Genomic DNA, 19336 nt, shown 5'->3' on the forward strand with positions numbered 1-19336 from the left:
AAAGTAAGAAAGAAAAGCAAAGCAGAAAATGACAGAAAAGAGGGGAAAACGAGAGGGAAAGAGAACAAAATCAGTCAAAGGGTATAAATGGAATGCTCTAACGGTTCTAGAACTTCATTCACATCATGCTGCTCTGAACATAGAAGACTACAAGTCTCCCACCCAAACTGGGCTTCAAAAAGACAGATTCCATTAAACCTCTCTGACCCACCTAGCTACCTGTAAATCACCGGTCTGTCTCAGATCACCTTGTTCTGTTCATCTGGTGATCAAATGTTTTTTTAAATTAGATGTCAGCAAACATGAAAAACCTTGTTCTGTTTTTAAAAGGCCTGGCTGTGGTTAACACACACACACACATGCACAAACACAGGTATGCACAAACACAGGTATGCACAAACACAGGTATGCACAAACACAGGTTGTGTTCCACTCACCTGTCCTGCCTTGCTGAAACGGTGTCCTGCCAGGATCATGTGGAAGGCAAACTTCCTGACCATGGGGTTTCGCATGTTAATGAAGCAGTGGGCTGCCTGCTCCAATAGGAGGGCAGAACACAGATCAGAGTCCTGAGAACGAGATCGAGACAGAGTTAGACAGGTTAGCTAATACCATGGACATATCACACACACACACACACACACGTTCATTTAACCTTTATTTGTACAGAGAGACCTGTTCAAGACAGCGGCAGGCAGCAACATTACAAAAGTTTCACAAATACACACAGTTCAAGTCGGAAGTTCACATACACCTTAGCCAAATACATTTAAACTTAGTATTTCACATTTCCTGACATTTAATCCTAGTAAAAATTCCCTGTCTTAGGTCAGTTAGGATCACCACCTTATTTTAAGAATGTGAAATGTCATAATAGTAGAGTGTGTGATTTATCTCAGCTTTTATTTCTTTCATTAAATTCCCAGTGGGTCAGAAGTTTACATACATTCAATTGGTATTCGGTAGCATTGCCTTTAAATTGTTTAACTTGGGTCAAACATGTTGGGTAGCCTTCCACAAGGTTCCCACAATAAGTTGGGTGAATTTTGGCCCATTCCTCCTGACAGAGCTGGTGTAACTGAGTCAGTTTGGATGCCTCCTTACTCGCACGCGCCTTTTCAGTTCTGGGCTTTGTGATGGCCACTCCAATACCTCGACTTTGTTGTCCTTAAGCTATTTTGCTACAACTTTGAAAGTATGCTTGGGGTCATTGTCCATTTGGAAGACCCATTTGCGACCAAGCTTTAACTTCCTCATGGTGCCATCTATTTTGTGAAGTGCACCAGTCCCTCCTGCAGCAAAGCACCCCCACAACATGATGCTGCCACCCTCGTGCTTCACGGTTGGGATGGTGTTCTTCGGCTGGCAAGCATCCCCCTTTTTCCTCCAAACATAACAATGATTATGATGGCCAAACAGTTCTATTTTTGTTTCATCAGACCAGAGGACATTTCTCCAAAAAGTATGATCTTTGTCCCCATGTACAGTTGCAAACTGTAGTCTGCTTTTTTATGGCGGTTTTGGAGCAGTGGCTTCTTCCTTGCTGTGGATATAGATATTTTTTTACCTGTTTCCTCCAGCATCTTGTTGGGTTTTATTTCACTTATTAGATGTGATGCATTACCATTTACAGTAGATGTAGGCCTAAGTATGAACGGACTGTAATGCACTAATAGGTTTATATTGTATTAACATAGATTGAGCAACATATAATAGACATGACTAACTGGAGGGTTGCTGGCTAGTAGGAGTGTAGGCTGAGTAGACTCGTGACACACACACACACACACACACACACACACACAATGCCTGGTTGTGGGGCCGCTCATGGACAGGTGTATGTGAGGAACTGATAGAGGGGAGAATGGCTGTGGCACAAGAACAGGCACTGTCCTTGGGTGTCTGACTCTCGGGTACACACACGAAGATAAGCTAGAAGACAACTATGCTTGGCAACAAAGATGCGTCTAGAGGCTGGGACCAGCCTGCACGCCAACGATAGGATGAGTAAGTTTAAACCACGCTCATCCTCCCTCTGACAGGCCAGCAGTGAGCGGGAACTATCTCTGTCAGAGTATTTAATGAAGAACTTATGTCATTTTCAGTTCTCTGTTTGCCCTGCGAGGTGTTACAGTGAACCCGTATATACGAAGATTGCATTTACCATTTATTCTGCTTGACTAATTCTATTAATAAACAGCTGAAAATATATTCAGTAGCCTAGTGTTAAATTTTGTTCTGATACCAGAATTGAATTGACGCAGCCCTAACAATCTTCACAAGGTCCTTTGCCGTTGTTCTGGGATTAATTTGCACTTTTCGCATCAAAGTACGTTCATCTCTAGGAGACAGAACGCGTTTCCTTCCTGAGCGGTATGACAGCTGCCTGGTCCCATGGTGTTCATACTTGCGTACTATTGTTTGTACAGATGAATGTGGTACCTTCAGGCGTTTGGAAATTGCTCCCAAGGATGAACCAGAATTGTGGACGTCTACAATTTTCTTTTGAGGTCTTGGCTGATTTCTTTTGATTTTCCCATGATGTCAAGCAAAGAGGCACTGAGTTTGAAGGCAGGCCTTGAAATACATCCACAGGTACACCTCCAATTGACTCAAATGATGTAAATTAGCCTAATCAGAAGCTTCTAAAGCCATGACATGATTTTCCGGAATTTTCCAAGCTGTTTCAAGGCACAGTCAACTTAGTGCATGTAAACTTCTGACCCACTGGAATTGTAATACAGTGAATTATAAATTAAATAATGTCTGTAAACAATTGTTGGAAAAATTACTTGTGTCATTCACAAAGTAGATGTCCTAACCGACTTGTCAAAACTATAGTTTGTTAACAAGAAATTTGTGGAGTGGTTAAAAAAACGAATTTTAAGTCTATGTAAACTTCCGACTTCAACTGTATATGATACACGTAACATTCAATAATCTGACTTCCACAGAGATGCACAAAGCCAGAGGTCAATCTACAGAATAAAAACATAGAACCTGTGGTAACAATGACAAGCAGTGTCTACTTCTCACCTCACTGGTCATCTTGATGAGGAGGGTAGCAGCATCGGAGTACTTGGACTGACTCTTCAGTATCTCAGCACTGAACAAAGCACAACGCTCAGCTAGGACCTTGTTCCTGCAGGGGGGGACATTTATAAAACATTCATACACACTAGCACAGGAGTGGGAGAGCCAGTACATTGTAGTTGTGTGTTTTGTGACTTGTATGCGGCTGTTGAACTATGAGGCTGGGTATTTTAGCTTACTGGATATTGTTAATCAATGTGTGTTTTTGTGACAACACATGCAGCTGTGTGTGTTAATGCGTACTTGCACACATCTCTGTAGGTCTGAATTGCCGTGTCCATATAGTGTGCTGGATACGGCCGTGGAGCCCCACCCTGGAGAAACGCAGACACTGCTGCCATCTCCTACAGACAGACCGACAGACAGCGACAGAGAAAGAGAGAGATAACAAGAAAGAGGGTTCAGCAATATGAGAGAATGATAACCATTTAAGATGTATCCATTTCTCATTTATCCAAATAGTTTTGAGTGTCATAAGTGGTAATATGGTGGGTGTGTGGAGGATAGGAATGGACATGTCACAGCTCCAGACCACATCAGACTGTCAAAAATATTCTTGTTACTAGAGTCGCAAACACACGCACCTGTACGAGTTTCAAACAAACAGGTCTGCTGTTAATATTCCCGTGACCCAGATAACGATGCAGCCACGCCTCATGGCTAACACAGCGGAATGCTAGGACAAACTTCACATTGCCTCTTTTTCTAGTCTACTGTGATAGATACCCCACTGCTCAGGACTCTGTTTTGTTAACGTCATTCAGAGGTGCAGGTTAGATTGGTGTGTGCTCAGCCTCAGTACTGTACTGCATGTGCTGCTAAGCACTAACTTTCTGGCACCGGAACCTTAGATCCTGCGGTGTCCTTTCTGCAAGACTGTTCATTACCTTCATGACAATGTACTGTGTGTGTGTGCGCATGTGACGTGAGCGTGTACAGTATTCACTTGTGTTTATCTGTGTAGGTTCTCTGAGTGTTGTGGCGGAAGAATCAGAATTAGCTCAGTAATATAGATTATTAAGATGTCTTATCTGTATAATATGCTTATTTGATTGAACTGTTGAACTCTTGTTATTAGAATGTATCCCTTTGGACTCTGGTGTTAGCAGTGGCACTTCCTCCCTCATATGGGCCTCCGTCACCTGGGGCCCAGAGAGGGGAGAAGTCAGGCTTGTCTATCACATGTCCCTGTTGCTATGCAGAATATCAGAAAAAGAAGAGGACAGGCTGGAACATTGTCTTCATATGTGAATGTGTCTTTACCTATTTTAAACCATGTGATTAAATGGGGAACCAATTACTTGTCTCCACGATGTCTGTGCGCCAGTCACTCCCTCCTTTGGACTTGGGGGAGATAAGGTCTGCGAAAAGATGTGGGGTAGGGTCTGGAACCACTGTACGTCATCTCTGATGTTGCACCTATCTTGGGATAGTGTATGACCTAGAGGCTCACTCCCCTCAGGACTTTACAATTGATTTATGCCATAAAATGAGTTGGTGTTTCTGTACTGTGAAGTACCAGGGACGAGATCTTAGGGGCTAACTCTGTACAATAAGAAAAGTCTCCATAACAAAAGCTATCTGGCTGGGGGACACTGCTTTCTCATATATCAAGTATCACCTTGTGACCCATTCCATACATCTGTTGTTTGTCATGTAGACTAAGAAGGTGTATCTTTGCTATAAAATATATTTGGCATGTCAGAGCTGCTCGCTGTTGAATCGACCAGCCTCATTATTGCAGAGCAATTACTCTATGCACCATTATAAATAAGTTGTGAATAAAGTAATATCCTGATCAGTGATTGACCTTGTCGCTCCTCATTATTGATTAGAATCTCCACAACAGTGTGTGTGTGCGCGCCACATCTCCCTCTCCTTTTCTGTGTGTGTGTTCTCACCAGCGCCCCAGCAGCATAGAGCATGGCCTGGTCAGATAGGAAGTCCTTCTTGGCCGTGTGGTAGCAGCTGTAGGCCAGCTCATAGTGCTGAACCAGGAAACACAGGTCAGCCATCTTTCTGATCTGCAGCTCAGGGGCTTCTGGATGATAACTGATGACATCACACAGGGCAGAGGTCAGAGGTCATATACTCAGCTGAGGTATAGGTGGAGGCGTTAGAAAACACCATCCAAAGTCAGACTCAAATGGCACCCTATTCTCTTATTGACAACAATACATTTGACCAGGGCCAACAAAGCTCTGGTCAAAAGTAGTGCACTATAGTGAATAGGGTGCCATTTGGGACACATCCAAACTGTACAGTGCATTCGGTAAGCATTCAGACCCCTCGACTTTTTTCACGTGGTTACATTACAGCCTTATTCTAAAATGGATTAAATAAAAAAATCCTCAATCTACACACAAAACCCCATAATGACGAGGGGGAAAAAAGTTTGTTAATTTGTGCAAATGTATTAGAAATAAAAAACAAATATCTTATTTACATAAGTATTCACTCCCTTTACTATGAGACTTGAAATTGAGCTCAGGTGCATCCTGTTTCCATTGATCATCCTTGAGATGTTTCTACAACTTTAATTGAGTCCATCTGTGGTAAATTCAATTGATTCTACAAAAGGTAAAGAACATATGCACATTCAGGTACTTTCCGCAGGTGCTGGAGTTGTAGGCAAAATCTGGTTGCTTGTCATTTTACACAAGCTGGACATCCTATTAGTTCTCTGAGATACATTGGAATAGAAAGGGTCAAGATGTCACGCAGGGGAGGGGACATTGAGAGGAAACTTAAAGTAAATAATATCACCTGGGAGCATGAGCAGTACTGTGCTGCGTTTTAAATTAAATTGATTGGAAATGATTTGGAAAGGCACGCACCAGTCAATATAATGGTCCCACAGTTGACAGTGCATGTCAGAACAAAAACCAAGCCAAGAGGTCGAAGGAATTGTCCGAAGAGCTCAGAGACAGTATTGTGTCAAGGCACAGATCTGGGGAAGGGTACCAAAAAAATGTCTGCATCATTGAACGTACCCAAGAACACAGTGGCCTCCATCATTCTTAAATGGAAGACGTTCGGAACAACCAAAAGTCTCCCTAGAGCTGGCCGCCCGGCCAAACTGAGCAATCGGGGAGAAGGGCCTTGGTCACTTTGACAGAGCTCCAGAATTCCTCTGTGGAGATTGGAGAACCAATCAGGCCTTTATGGTAGAGTAGCCAGATGGAAGCCACTCCTCAGTAAAAAGGCACATGACAGCCCGCTTGGAGTTTGCTAAAAGGAACCTATAAAAGGACTCTGACCATGAGAAACAAGATTCTCTGGTCTGATGAAACCAAGATTTAACTCTTTGGCCTGAATGCTAAGCGTCACGTCTGGAGGAAACCTGGCACCATCTCTACGGTAAAGCATTGTGGTGGCAGCATCATGCTGTGGGGATGTTTTTCAGCAGCAAGGACTAGGAGCAAGGGAAAGATTAACGGAGCAGAGTACAGAGAGATCCTTGACAAAAACCTGCTCTAGAGCGCTAAGGACCTCAGACTGGGGCGAAGGTTCACCTTCCAACAGGACAACAACCCCAAGCACACATCCAATACAACGCAAGAGTGGCGTCGGGACTAGTCTCAATGTCGTTGAGTGGCCCAGAGGATCTGCAGAGAAGAATGGGAATAACTCCCCAAATACAGGTGTGCCAAGCTTGTAGCGTCATACTCAAGAAGTATTTCTTGGTCGTGTTTCTTGGCCCAAACAAGTCTCTTCCCTTTCCTTTCTTATTGGTGTCCTTTAGTAGTGGTTTCTTTGCAGCAATTAGACCATGAAGGTCTGATTCACACTGTTCCCTCTGAACAGTTGATGTTAAGATGTGTCTGTTACTTGAACTCTGAGGTGCAGATAATTGCTAATTGCTGAGACTGGTAACTCTAATGAACTTATCCTCTGCAGCAGAGTTAACTCTGGGTCTTCCTTTCCTGCGGCGGTCCTCATGAGAGCCAGTTTCATCATAGCACTTGGTTTTTGAGACTGCACTTGAAGAAACTTCTTTAAATTACCTTCATGTCTTAAAGTAATGATGGACTGTCATTTCTCTTTGCTTATTTGAGCTGTTCTTGCCATAATATGGACTTGGTCTTTTACCAAATAGAGCCATCTTCTGTATACCACCCCTACCTTGTCACAACACAACTGACTGGCTCAAACGGATTAAGAAGGAAAGAAATTCCACAAATTTACTTTTAACAAGGCACACATGTTAATTCAAATTCATTCCATGTGACTAACTCATGAAGCTGGTTGAGAGAATGCCAAAAGTGTGCAAAGCTGTCATCAAGGCAAAGGGTGGCTACTTTGAAGAATCTCAAATATGTTTTGATTTTGTAACACTTTTCTGGTTACTACATGCATGTTATTTCATAGTTTTGATGTCTTTACTATTATTCTACAATGTAGAAAATAGTCAAAAATAAAGATAAAACCTGGAATGAGTAGGTGTCCAAACTTTTGACTGGTACTGTATGTAAACGTGATATTTCAGTTACATTTTTTTAAATAAAAACCTGTTTTGGCTTTGTCATTATGGGGTATAATGTGTAGATTGATTAAATTGTTTTTTCCCCCTCAATTTTTGAATAAGTCTAACTTAACAAAATGTGGAAAAAGTCAAGGGGTCTGAATACTTTCTGAATGCACTGTACATATACACTCTTGGGTGAAAGCCTAAAGCTAATCTTTGAGTTCTCTCTCTCTCTCTCTCTCTATCCTCTTATTCTGCACCTCTGATTGGACACATGGACGGTTTAACTCAGTAAATGTGTGATTGTGTTCATACCGTATGTACCAGACATACAGCCAGCAGCATACCACCCTGCATCCCACTGCTGGCTTGCTTCTGAAGCTAAGCAGGGTTGGTCCTGGTCCTGGATGAGAGACCAGATACTGCTGGAAGTGGTGTTGGAGGGCCAGTAGGAGGCACCCTTTCCTCTGGTAAAAAAAAATAGCCAATGCCCCAGGGCAGTGATTGAGGACATTGCCCTGTGTAGGGTGCCGTCTTTCGGATGGGACATTAAACGGGTGTCTTGACCTTCTGTGGTCACTAAAGATCCCATGGCACTTATCGTATGGGTGTTAACCCCAGTGTACTGGCTAATTTCCAAAATCTGTCCCATAATAGCCACCTAATCATCCCCAACTTACAATTGGCTCATTCATCCCCTCTCCCCTGTAACTATTCCCCACGTCATTTCTGTAAATGAGAAAGTGTTCAGTCAACTTACCTGGTGGTTGTGTTCATACCGTATGTACCAGACATAGTGATTGACCTGTTCACCGGAAGGGCTACCTTGTCCCGGACATGCCATTTTCGACTCTCTACCGCACCTGCTGTCTCTAACTCTGAATGCTCGGCTATGAAAAGCCTACTGACATTTACTCCTGAGGTGCACCCTCTACAACCACTGTGATTATAATTATTTGACCCTGCTGGTCATCTTTGAACGTTTGAACATCTTGGCCATGTTCTGTTATAATCTCCACCCGGTACAGCCAGAAGAGGACTGGCTACCCCTCAGAGCCTGGTTCCTCTCTAGGTTTCTGCCTTTCTAGGGAGTTTTCCTAGCCACCGTTATTCTACATCTGCATTGCTTGCTGTTTGAGGTTTTAGGCTGGGTTTCTGTATAGCACTTTGTGACATTGGCTGATGTAAAAAGGGCTTTATAAATACATTTGATTGATTGATTGTGGAATTCGAGGTGTAATCTGTTAATGAGAGAACCTTGCCATCTTTTAAGAACAGTTAAGAACAAATTCAATTTACAATGACGCCCTACCAAAATGGTTCCTGCGGAGGCGGGGGCTGGGATAATAAATAAATATATGACAACACACATCACGACAAGAGACACCACAACACTACATAAAGAGAGACCTAAGACAACATAGCATGGCAGCAACACATGACAACATGGTAGCAGCACAAAACATGGTACAAACATTATTGGACACAGACAACAGCACAAAGGTAGGAAGGTAGAGACAACAATACATCACGCGAAGTAGCCACAACTGTCAGTAAGAGTGTCCGTGATTGAGTCTTTGAATGAAGAGATGGAGATTAAACGGTCCAGTTTGAGTGTTTGTTGCAGCTCGTTCCAATCGCTAGCTGCAGCAAACTGAAAAGAGGAGCGACCCAGGGATGTGTGTGCTTTGAGGACCTTTAACCAAAAGTGAATGGCAGAACGGGTGTTGTATGTGGACGATGAGGGCTGGAGTAGGTATCTCAGAGGGAGAGGAGGAAGGGGACAGAGAAGAGGAGAAGGAGGGTGGTGATGTACTTACAGAAGGCCGGAAGTGTTCTTCAATTCAGCAATACTCTTCTCTGGAACTTTCCCTCCTCCAAACAACTTCTTAGTGACTGAGAACAGAGAACGACTCAAGCCTTTCCTGGAGACCAGCTACAGATGTAGGGGAAGGAGGGAGAGAGAGGGAATGAGATCAGATCATTAGAATGCCTTAGGCCATATAATAGATTGTGTCCATCTATCATTTACCAGTCCTTCCAGGATTCCGCTGCTATTTCCTGTGTGTGTGTCTACCTGGTCATTGAGCTGTCTGATGTTCTTCTCTATGTGAGGTAGTAGTCCCCTGAAGGTAAATTCCTGGATGAATAATCTGAGGCGGTTGTGGTCGTTCAGCGTTAGACATGCCCCATGGCTGGTGCCCGCCGCCACTCCCGTGTAGACTGTCGTAGTCTTGGTTTCCACGGCGACGGCCCTGAGGGAGTCCAGGCTACCGGGCATGTCAATGGCAGTCTCCAGCTGGAGAGGGTGGGTGTTGTCCAGACTGTTTACAGAGACTCCGTCTGATAAACAAAACATTGTGAACAACAACACAATGTCAACAATGTAAAGGTGTGTGTCCAGACTGTTGGGAGATTCCGTCTAGATAAACAAAGTATTGTCAAGAACCTAGGCACACTTCAAATGAGGGTGTGTGTCCAGACTTCATGGAAACTACATCTGAATAAACAATACATTGTCAACCCAGGCATGCTTCAGATGGATTAGTAATGAGCATATAATTTCTCCATCTGGATTAAATAATTAAACTCAACTATAGCAGTGTCTTTCTTGATCCTTCATCAATCTTTCAGTAAGGGAGAATGAGACGCATAGACAACGGAGGTGGGGAAGAAGTTTCACACGTACAAATGAGTATTTTAAAATTAACATTTGTATGTGTGAAACCTCTTCCCCATCTCCGTATATACACACACACTCCCACTGAACCAACAACCTTGGAGTTGCTAGCGCCAGGCTCTGTTCAACTGAGCCACACAGGACCACAAGTATGTGTATGTTCAGTCAGAGTTGTTTATTTTTTATTATACCTTTATTTAACTAGGCAAGTCACTTAAGAACAAATTCTTATTTACAATGACGGCCTAGGAACAGTGTGTTAACTGCCTTGTTCAGGGGCATAACAACATATTTTTACTTTGTCAGCTCGGGGATTTGATCTTGCAACCTTTCGGTTACTAGTCCAACACTCTAACCACTAGGCTACCTGCCGCCCCAGGAGTGACTAATGATATGAAACCTTCAGCTCCTGGGTATTTCTAAGTGGCTAAGCTCACCATTGTCTGCTGAGTCATGTCCGTCCATCTCTGGTGCTCCTCCTACATTGTTCTCTACAGCCGTGTTGTTCACCACTACAGGGGTTGGGGCTGGCTCCTCAGACTGATCCTAGAACAGCCAGGAGCAAACATGACAATATATGGGTCATGATCACAGCACGAAACTGAAGACAGTAGAGCCTGACCGATATGGGATTTTTAGATCCAATACTGATACCGATTTTAGGGATGCAATAGTCACCGACTAAAGCTATCTGCCAAAATACAGTACCAGTCAAAAGTTGACACCTACTCATTCCAGGGTTAATCTTTATTTTTACTATTTTCTACATTGTAGAATAATAGTGAAGACATCCAAACTATAAAATGACACATATGGAATCATGTAGTAACCCCAAAAAGTGTTAAATGAAAATATTTTATATTTGAGATTCTTCAAAGTAGCCACCCTTTGCCTTGACAGCTTTGTACACTCTTGGCATTCTCTAAACCAACTTCATTAGGTAGTCACCTGGAATGCAATTCAATTAACAGGTGTGCCTTGTTAAAAGTTCATTCGTGGAATTTCTTTCTATGGTAAACAGAAGATAAAACTACACTGCTCAAAAAAATAAAGGGAACACTTAAACAACACAATGTAACTCCAAGTCAATCACACTTCTGTGAAATCAAACTGTCCACTTAGGAATCAACACTGACAATAAATGTCACATGCTGTTGTGTAAATGGAATAGACAACAGGTGGAAATTATAGGCAATTAGCAAGACACCCCCAATAAAGGAGTGGTTCTGCAGGTGGGGACCACAGACCACTTCTCAGTTCCTATGCTTCCTGGCTGATGTTTTGGTCACTTTTGAATGCTGGCAGTGCTTTCACTCTAGTGGTAGCATGAGACGGAGTCTACAATCCACACATGTGGCTCAGGTAGTGCAGCTCATCCAGGATGGCACATCAATGCGAGCTGTGGCAAGAAGGTTTGCTGTGTCTGTCAGCGTAGTGTCCAGAGCATGGAGGCGCTACCAGGAGACAGGCCAGTACATCAGGAGACGTGGAGGAGGCCGTAGGAGGGCAACAACCCAGCAGCAGGACCGCTACCTCCGCCTTTGTGCAAGGAGGAGCAGGAGAAGCACTGCCAGAGCCCTGCAAAATGACCTCCAGCAGGCCACAAATGTGCATGTGTCTGCTCAAACGGTCAGAAACAGACTCCATGAGGGTGGTATGAGGGCCCGACGTCCACAGGTGGGGGTTGGGCTTACAGTCCAAACACCGTGCAGGACGTTTGGCATTTGCCAGAGAACACCAAGATCGGCAAATTCGCCACTGGCGCCCTGTGCTCTTCACAGATGAAAGCAGGTTCACACTGAGCACATGTGACAGACGTGACAGAGTCTGGAGACGCCGTGGAGAACGTTCTGCTGCCTGCAACATCCTCCAGCATGACCGGTTTGGCGGTGGGTCAGTCATGGTGTGGCATTTCTTTGGGGGGCCGCACAGCCCTCCATGTGCTCGCCACAGGTAGCCTGACTGCCATTAGGTACCGAGATGAGATCCTCAGACCCCTTGTGAGACCATATGCTGGTGCGGTTGGCCCTTGGTTCCTCCTAATGCAAGACAATGCTAGACCTCATGTGGCTGGAGTGTGTCAGTAGTTCCTGCAAGAGGAAGGCATTGATTCTATGGACTGGCCCGCCCATTCCCCAGACCTGAATCCAATTGAGCACATCTGGGACATCATGTCCCGCTCCATCCACCAACGCCACGTTGCACCACAGACTGTCCAGGACTGTCAGACTGTCCACCTCATCAGGAGCATACCCAGGCGTTGTAGGGAGGTCATACAGGCACGTGGAGGCCACACATACTACTGAGCCTCATTTTGACTTGTTTTAAGGACATTACATCAAAGTTGGATCAGCCTGTAGTGTGGTTTTCCACTTTAATTTTGAGTGCGACTCCAAATCCAGACATCCATGGGTTGATAAATTGGATTTCCATTGATTATATTTGTGTGATTTTGTTGTCAGCACATTCAACTATGTAAAGAAAAAAGTATTTAATAAGATTATTTCTTTCATTCAGATCAAGGATGTGTTGTTTAAGTGTTCCCTTTATTTTTTTAGCAGTATATTTGGTAAAAGACCAAGTCCATATTACGGCAAAAATAGCTCAAATAAGCAAAGAGAAACGACAGTCCATTACTTGAAATTTTCCGGAATGATTAAGAAACTTTCAAAGTTCTTGAAGGTCAAAGTGCAGTCGCCAAAAACAATCAAGCGCTATGATGAAACTGGCTCTTATGACGACCGCCACAGGAAAGAAAAGACACAGAGTAACCTCAAGTGGGGATAAGTTCAGAGTTACCAGCCAAAGAAAATGCAGCCCAAATAAATACTTCAGAGAGTTCAAGTAACAGACATCTCAACATCAACTGTTCAGACTGCAAGAATCTGGCCTTCATGGTCAAATTGCTGCAAAGACACCACTACTAAAGGACACCAATAATAAGAAGAGACTTGCTTGGGACAAGAAACACGAGCAATGGACATTAGACCAGTGGAAATCTGTCTTTTGGTACGATGAGTTCAAATTAGAAATGTTTTGTTCCAACTGCAATGCATTGAGAAAAAGAGTAGGGGAATGGATGATCTCATGTGTGGTTCCGACCGTGAAGCAAGGTGGTGGTGTGATGGTGAATTGCTGGTAATATTGTCAGTGATTTATTTATAATTCAAGGAACACTTAACCAGCATGGCTACCACACCAGCGTTACACCATCCTATCATTTGTTATTCAACAGGAAAATGACCTAAAACACACCTCCAGGCTGTGTAAAGGCTATTTGACAAAGGAGAGTGATGGAGTGCTGCATCAGATGACTTGGCCTCCACAATCACCTGTCATCAACCCAATATCGATGGTTTGGGATGAGTTGGACCGGAGTGAAGGAAAAGCAGCCAACGAGCGCTCAGCAGATGTGGGAACTCCTTCAAGACTGTTGGAAAAGCATTCCTTGTGAAGCTGGTAGAGAGAATGTCAAGAGCGTGCAAAGCCGTCATTAAGGCAAAGGGTGGCTACTTTGTTTAACAATTTTTTGGTTACTACATGATTCCATGTGTGTTATTTCATAGTTTTGATGTCTTCAATATTATTCTACAATGTAGAAAAATAAAGAAAAACCCTGCAATGAGTAGGAGTCCACACTTTTGACTTGTACAGTATGTTTTAGGTGTAATGAAAAACAGGCCTTTTTATCACAAATTGTGGTCCAACTGATTAACAGATACTCAAATATAATTTTACAAAATATTAAAATAAACATTATTTTAGAACAATTTTTGGTGGTTATCAAGTAAACCACAATTACAAACTACAGTGCATTCGGGAAAGAATTCAGACCCCTTGATTTTTTCCGCATTGTTACATTATAGCCTTACTCTAAAAAGAAAATTGTCCCCCAATCAATCTACACACAATAACAAAGCGAAACGTTTTTTTTTTTTAAATGTTTGCAAATGTATTAAAAATAAAAACAGAAATAGCTTATTTACATAAGTATTAAGACCTCTGCTATGAGACTCGATCCATTGATCATCCTTGAGACGTTTCTACGACTTGGAGTCCACCTGTGATAAATTCAATTGATTGGAAATGATTTTGTAAAAAGGCACACACGTCTATGTAAGGTCCAACAGTTGACAGTGCATGTCAGAGCAAAAACCAAGCCATGAGGTCAAAGGAATTGTCAGTAGAGCTCTGAGACAGAATTGTGTCTAGGCACAGAACTGGGGAAAGGTACCAAAGCATATCTGCAGCATTGAAGGTCCCCAATAATGCAATGGCCTCCATCATTCTTAAATGGAAGAAGTTTGGAACCACCAAGACTCTTCCTCGAGTTGGCCACCCGGCCAAACTGAACCATCAGGGGAGAAGGGCCTTGGTCAGGGAGGTGACCAAGAACCTGATGGTCACTCTGACAGAGCTCTAGAATTCCTCTGTGGAGATGGGAGAACCATCCAGAAGACAACCATCTCTGTAGCACTCCACCAAATCAGGCCTTTATGGTAGAGTGGCCACACCTCAGTAAAACAGCACATGACAGCCCACTTGGAGTTTGCGAAAAGGCACCTAAAGGACTCTCAGACCATGAGGAACAAGATTCTCTGGTCTGATGAAACCAAGATTGAACTCTTTGGCCTGAATGCCAATTGTCACGTCTGGAGGACACATCCGTACTGTGAAGAATGGTGGTGGCAGCATCATGCTGTGGGGATTTTATTTAGGAGTAGGGACTAGGAGGCTAGTTAGGATCAAGGGAAATATGAACAAAGCAATGTGCAGACAGATCCTTGATGAAAACCTGCTCCAGAGGGCTCAGGACCTCAGACTGGGGCAAAGGGTCACCTTCCAGCAGGATAATGACCCGAATACAATGCAGGAATGGCTTCTGGAGATGTCTCTGAATGTCCTTGAGTGGCCCAGCCAGAGCCCAGACTTGAACCCGATCCAACATCTCTGGAGAGAAAAAAAAATAACTCAGTAAAATAAAATAAAAAGTCAACTGCATTTATTTTCAGCAAACTTAACATGTGTAAATATTTGTATGAACATAAGATTCAAGAACTGAGAAACTGAACAAGTTCCACAGACGTGACCAACAGAAATGGAATAATGTGGCCCTGAACAAAGGGGCGGGGGTCAAAATCAAAAGTAACATTCAATGCAGCTGGTGGCCACACCAGATACGAAGTACTGCAGTGCATCTCCTCCTCATGGACTGCACCAGATTTGCCAGTTCTTGCTGTGAGATGTTACCCCACTATCCCACCAAGGCCCCTGCAAGTTCCCAGACATTTCTGGGGGGGAATGGCCCTCACCCTACGATTCAACAAGTCCCAGACGTGCTCAATGAGATTGAGATCCGGGCTCTTCGCTGGCAATGGCAGAACACTGACATTCCTGTCTCGCAGGAAATCACGAACAGAACGAGCAGTATGGCTGGTGGCATTGTCATGTTGGAGGGTCATGTCAGGATGAGCCTGCAGGAAGGGTACCACATGAGGGAGGAGGATGTCGTCCCTGTAACGCATAGCGTTGAGATTGCCTGCAATGACAACAAGCTCAGTCCGATGATGCTGTGACACACCGCCCCAGAACATGACGGACCCTCCACCTCCAAATCGATCCCGCTCCAGAGTACAGGCCTCGGTGTAATGCTCCTTCTTTCAACGATAAACGCAAATCCGACCATCACCCCTGGTGAGACAAAACCGCGACTCGTCAGTGAAGAGCACTTTTGGCCAGTCTTGTCTGATCCAGCGACATTGGGTTTGTGCCCATAGGCAACATTGTTGCCGGTGATGTGTGGTGAGGGCCTGCCTTACAACAGGCCTACAAGCCCTTAGTCCAGCCTCTCTCAGCCTACTGCAGACAGTGTGAGCACTGAAGGAGGGATTGTGCGTTCCTGGTGTAACTCGGGCAGTTGTTGTTGCCATCCTGTACCTGTCCCGCAGGTGTGATGTTCAGATGTACCGATCCTGTGCAGATGTTGTTACACGTGGTCTGCCACTGCGAGGACGATCAGCTGTCTGTCCTGTCTCCCTGTAGTGCTGTCTTAGGCGTCTCACAGTACGGACATTGCAATTTATTGCCCTGGACACATCTGCAGTCCTCATGCCTCCTTGCAGCATGCCTAAGGCACATTCACGCAGATGAGCAGGGATCCCGGGCATCTTTCTTTTGGTGTTTTTCCAGAGTCAGCAAAAAGGCCTCTTTAGTGTCCTAAGTTTTCATAACTGTGACCTTAATTGCCTACCGTCTGTAAGCTGTTAGTGTCTTAACGACCGTTCCACAGATGCATGTTCATTAATTGTTTATGGTTCATTGAACAAGCATGGGAAACAGTGTTAAAACGCTTTACAATGAAGATCTGAAGTTACTTGGATTTTTACAAATTATCTTTGAAAGACAGGGTCCTGAAAAAAAAGGGACATTAATTTTTTGCTGAGTTTAATCAATTTAAGAATAAGGCTGTAACGTACTTTTTTTTTGTTTAGTTTTTTTTTAAGTGAAGGGTTCTAAACTTTCCGAATGCAATGTATATCCTCTATAAATACGAAACACTTGTTCAGTTTACCTTCTTAAGTAAAACGTAAAGATTTGTACATCTATGGCACTGGATAAAAATGCGTAAGTGTTTGTACTGAAGCACCACAAGTACCCTAATACACAAGGGTTGAATGAACTAAACTTTGTCACAAAGTAAACCTAAAACTAAACATTTTTCAATAAGAATGCAGTGAAACCCAAGAAGATGCAGTTCATAATGTCACCACTAGATGTTAGAATCAGCATTCGTATTGAGTAGATTCACTAGTGCTTTACAACAAGGTCATGTAAAGAAACAATTCATGGCAACCTCACAATGAGAGCTTGTTAGGACAAGCATACGCTAAGTGTTCATTACAAAAACGTTTTCTTCCTGAAACCATGAAGTAAATTACAGTTATTCAATCTAAAATATATTGGCTATATATTTCAACTGAAAATGGCATAAGCTGATGACTGAAAACGTTCATGCTGATAAATGCTTGCCCCATTGGTTTTAGTCAGACACGTTGAAATGTTGCTTGCTAGTTAACAATCTGATCTCATCATTAAATGTAAGCACATGGCCTGAATGATAGATCTGCGCCAACGGTCGTGCTTTTTGCATAATGTATATTTTGGAAAACTAACTAAATAAACCAACTAACAAACATAATACACTTAGACAATAACACTGTTATTTTTGTATCAAGGATGAGTCGGTGTTCACTTTGGCACCAGTCCAGTGTTCATACATAAATAGCACAGATTGCTAGCTAGGCGAACTACCTTGCTGGCTAGATACAGCACAACTACATTGCTGGCTAACTAGCCAGCTAATGTTAACCAAGTGAGCATGTGATGAGGACAGGGCTGCTTGCTTGGTGACTTACGGGCTGAATGATGTTCAGTGAGCAGCTCGTAGGGCGCCCTCTTTAGGAAAACATTTTTTTTTTTATTAAAAAAATAACCGCAAATGAGCAAACGCATTTGTTCATTCCATATGTATATAATATCGGCGTAATATAGACCGACACAAATATTTCTGTGAATGGCTGATAACAGGCGATAAATCAGTCAACCAATTTATTGGTCGGCTCAAGAAGAAAGTGCTCAGTAACTGAGTAAAAGGGGAAGGTACTAACTGAATTATGTAATAAGCTACACTCCTTTTCCTTTGCGAAGTGTCCAAATGAACCGGACAATGGTATGGTCAGTTATCTGCTACAGTACATTAGCAACTGACAATTAGATCAGTGGTCACCAACCTTTGCTGAGTCAAGATCATTTTCTGAGTCAAAATGCATGCCGAGATCTACCGCTCTGATTTTTTTATTACCAAAAAATGTAAGCCTATGCAACATTAACCAATTAAAAACAGTACTGTAGCAATGAGTTTTGTGCACTAAGCTATAGGCCCAATACATTATCATCACATACTGGCTTTGCTTGAATTTACCTGCCAATGCATTGTTGTTTGGGACATTTTTTTAAATTATATTTCAAAATTTGAGGTAGGCTATATGATCTCACACTGGTAATAGATCCATTGTTGTATTACTTGTGAGGCACAGCTGAGTAAGGATACATTTAAATAATTATATTTTTATTTTACTGGGCTGATGGTGCCTGCATCTGATGGTCAGTCTCAGCGGAGGGAAGAGAGCAGCAGACTGAGGGGCCGTCTCTCAACATCCCTCTGCTCTCCACCTTTCCTCCACTGACACTGACCCAAGGGACACCGTCTTCCAGCTGATGGCCAAACGAGTCGCACCGCATTACTTCTGCCTCATGCACAAATTCATGTTGTAACTCCTATGAACAGAGAAAGTGAAATATTCCTTGATATTAAAAAAGACCCAAGCCGCTAATAACAACGCAAGCTTATAGATACACTTTCCTACTCATTCATTACTGCTCCACTGTTTGTTGTAGCGCTGAGTGGAAATAGGAAGAACACGCATTTTATGGCTTATAAAAGTGTTGAATACAAAGTGTTGACAGTGCTGAGTAAGAACTTAAACATGAACTCACTCAAAAACAGCAGCTCTGCTGTATTCGTTAACAGTCTCTCTCTGGTCATGGTTTTAAACGTTTTAAAATGTCACGGTATCAATTTTGCCGTAGCTTTCTTTTATGCCTGCTTCGTTACTGCAGACTCGGTCATCTGAGCAATCTGATTGGCCAGCGGAGGCATAGTGCACTTGATTTCCTCTCCAAGTCCACCGAAAAGGCAGAGTTTGTACCTTCAGACAGGTACAGTTTGCCTACCCGGTACAGTTTGACTACCCGGCGCGCAGGGCAGCGGAATTGTCTGCACCTACCACCAACAACCAGAGACTAATAAAAAAATAAAAATAGGAACAAAAGGCTTTATCATTGGGTTTTTCAAATCAAAATCAGTTTATTTGTCACGTGCGCTGAATACAACAGGTGTAGACCTTACAGTGAAATGCTTACTTACAGGCTCTAACCAATAGTGCAAAAAAGGTATTAGGTGAACAATAGGTAGGTAAAGAAATAAAACAGTAAAAAGACAGGCTATATACAGTAGCGAGGCTACATACAGACAC

The 19336-nt window shown here is 43.1% G+C and overlaps 1 protein-coding gene across 2 annotated transcripts in view; it reads right to left on the reverse strand.

The window, feature by feature from the left end:
* trappc8 (trafficking protein particle complex subunit 8) overlaps positions 1-19336 on the reverse strand; it is a 97882-nt gene that overhangs the window by 51916 nt on the left and 26630 nt on the right. For both annotated transcript variants that reach the window (XM_014123258.3, XM_014123256.3), the window contains exons 7-13: positions 10679-10787; positions 9639-9904; positions 9382-9497; positions 4995-5145; positions 3337-3437; positions 3037-3142; positions 438-569 (exon numbers count right to left, since the gene is read on the reverse strand). In XM_014123258.3, coding sequence (XP_013978733.2) covers positions 438-569; positions 3037-3142; positions 3337-3437; positions 4995-5145; positions 9382-9497; positions 9639-9904; positions 10679-10787 — 981 coding nt within the window. The remainder of the gene's footprint in view (positions 1-437; positions 570-3036; positions 3143-3336; positions 3438-4994; positions 5146-9381; positions 9498-9638; positions 9905-10678; positions 10788-19336) is intronic.

Source organism: Salmo salar, chromosome 10 (assembly GCF_965601325.2).
Source record: "Salmo salar chromosome 10, fSalSal1, whole genome shotgun sequence".
Lineage (NCBI taxonomy): Eukaryota > Metazoa > Chordata > Actinopteri > Salmoniformes > Salmonidae > Salmo > Salmo salar.